At 41.6% G+C, this 2,521-nt stretch overlaps 1 protein-coding gene across 1 annotated transcript; it reads right to left on the bottom strand.

Annotated features, from left to right (window-relative positions):
• Positions 1 to 758: 758 nt before the first annotated feature.
• Positions 759 to 2,134, bottom strand: LOC141607790 (uncharacterized). The gene is made up of 2 exons (XM_074427139.1): positions 2,106 to 2,134; positions 759 to 1,140 (listed from the first exon to the last, which is right to left on the bottom strand). Exons 1-2 carry the CDS (start codon positions 2,132 to 2,134, stop codon positions 759 to 761), a joined length of 411 nt encoding a protein of 136 aa, XP_074283240.1.
• Between the last annotated feature and the right edge of the window lie 387 nt (positions 2,135 to 2,521).

The raw sequence follows: 2,521 nt of genomic DNA, 5'->3' as shown, positions 1-2,521 counted from the left end.
AGTCAAACACTTATACACTGTGTTGCAACAGGCAATGGGCCTGAATTGCAAAACACTATCAGGTAAATCAGTTTTTGGGATGAGTGTGAGAATGGTAGTATTCAATTCTTTCAGAACCTTCCCAGAATGAAAAGCATTCCTGATAGCATGACACACATCCACCCCCACTATATGCCATGAATCCTTGAAGAACTGGCAGCTAAACCCATCAGGTCCAAGGGCCTTGTCTCCAGGAATGAAGAACATGACAATCTTAATTTCCTCATCAGAAAGAGGTCTGAGTAGAATCTCTCTATGAGCATCAGTCAACAGCTTCCCTGTCTGCACAACTCTTTTAGAAATGGGTTTAACAGGCTTTGACGTACCCAAAAGACTCTTGTAATACCTCTCAAAAGCAGCCTGTATGTCCTCAGGTTTAGAACAAAGCTGACCCTCCATGTCATGAACCTGATATACCCTATTCCTCATTCTCCTTTTCTTAATGCTAGAAAGAAAGAAGGAGGTATTCTCATCCCCATCTTTGACCCATCCTTCTTTGTCTTTTTGAGCTAAATAAATATTTCTGACTTTGATCAACTTACTCAAGTCAGAAGCACATTCCCTCTCAGCTCTGCAAATTGTAGTATTCAAAGGATCCTTGGAAAGCTGCTGTTGAAAGTGATGTAGGGCTAACTTAGTGACATGGGCGAGATTTTCAATATCACTGAATTGGCCTATATTTAACTTTTTGAACTCAGCTTTCAATTTCTTCCGCTTCATTACAACTCTATACATAGGAGTACCCCTGACCTCCATATTCCAACTGTTACAGTATTATCAAAATCATCTGACAGTGCCCACATATTAAAATATTTAAAAGCACTTTTTATCTTCACAGGTTCCTCAACAATGTTAATAAGACAAGGGCAGTGATCATATAATCCTTCAGGGAGGAAATTAGCCACAGCCTCAGGGAAGGACTGAAACCACTGCTCATTAATCAACACCCTATCTATTCGACTATACACCTTAGTTACATCCTCATGTTTGTTATTCCAGGTATAAAAAGAACCTGAACATTTCATTTCTTGTAACTGACAATCATCAATCATTTTTCTCATAGGAGCCATTTCAGCCCAAGTCACCTCAGCTCCACCAATTCTATCATTTGTTTCAGTAATGCTATTAAAGTCTCCACAAACCAACTGTTTAGGTATTTTTTACCGAATTGATTGATTTGGGCCAATGTGGTCTTACTCGTTGGTTAATTGAATGATTGTTTGTGTGATGATGTTTAAATAAGGAAATAAGATACGAAATATAAATTAACACGCAATATTTGGTGATGCGGAAAACCCAATGTGGGAACAACCGCGAGAGGGACGGTACCCTGCCAAATATTATACTATACTTGAATGGGAGGACGATTACAATTGAAACGTAATGCTACTCTTGCTAGCACGAGGTATCGTGTTCGTAAGATCTTGGGTGAATGTATGCATGTGTATATGAATGAGTTGATATCTTGATGAGAATGTCCTTCTTTGATTGCTTCCTCGGTTATTTATAGGGTAAGAACCCTAGGTATGTCCTACCTTGAATATGGAAAGGGAATATAACTTCCATAATAACTCTTTCCATATTTGGTCGTCTCCCTTAATTCTCCCTAATCTCCCTGACTTCTCCCTAACTCCTCTTTCCTAATTCCAGACGCTTCCTCCAATGGGCTTCGGTCTTCTCCTGCGAGCATGCTGGCCCATTCCCCTTCTTCGTGCTCACTCCAACCGCGGGCTCCCCTTCTTCTTGTTTGATCCATTTATTTATTAAGTGCACCTTTCCCTATTATGTGATTTTTGGCCCAAACAGTTTGCCCCAAATTTCTTGTGAAATGCGCTTCGAGGTGTCGAGCAAGGAATTTACGTAATCGAATGCTAAAACCCTAAGCCGTCATTTACACTCCTTTTCATGCAACTCCATCATTTCAGTCGCCCACCTCCTCTTTTCTCGCACCCTACTCCCTCTCTCTTCCTTTATAACCTCAACCTCCACCTTCCACTTCCATTAATCTCAAATCATTTCCAAAAACTCTCCCTCTCTCTAAACCCTCAACCTTCCTTTTCTCTCACCTCGCTGGCTCCACTGTTTCACTCTCCATCGTCTCTTTCACCAGGTATTCTTCCCCTTTTTCTTCTTAATTTCCATTTTCTCTTTCTTCACCATGGGCAAAACCCGATAATCGTCATCGACTTCCGCTCCTACTGACCGCAACCCTGACCCAGTCTTTCCTTCTCGGGGACTCTTCACTTACCCTCATGACCGTGATTCTATCTTGACTCCTGCCGATATTCCCACGATCAAGGGTTAGCTCGGCCTTGGTGACGGGGAGGATATTGCCATCCCTGAACCAGGTCAGAAAGCTGACGCCCTTCGTCCAGGATGGGTGTGTTTTTATCTGTACTCGTTTAGATATGGCCTCCATTTTCCTTTTCCCAAACTTGTTCAAGACTTCATCTTTACAAATAATTTTGCCATGGCACAAATT

The sequence above is a fragment of the Silene latifolia genome, chromosome 10, assembly GCF_048544455.1.
Source record: "Silene latifolia isolate original U9 population chromosome 10, ASM4854445v1, whole genome shotgun sequence".
NCBI lineage: Eukaryota > Viridiplantae > Streptophyta > Magnoliopsida > Caryophyllales > Caryophyllaceae > Silene > Silene latifolia.
This window is presented reverse-complemented; position numbering and strand designations above follow the sequence as displayed.

What these genes read in the sequence shown, in the direction of transcription:
- LOC141607790 (XM_074427139.1), bottom strand. Translation starts at nt 2,134, where the DNA reads ATGGAGAGTGAAACAGTGGAGCCAGCGAG. An exon ending in GAAACAGTGGAGCCAGCGAG is followed by an intron (nt 1,141 to 2,105) that starts GTGAGAGAAAAG and finishes AACAAATGATAG; the next exon opens with AATTGGTGGAGCTGAGGTGA.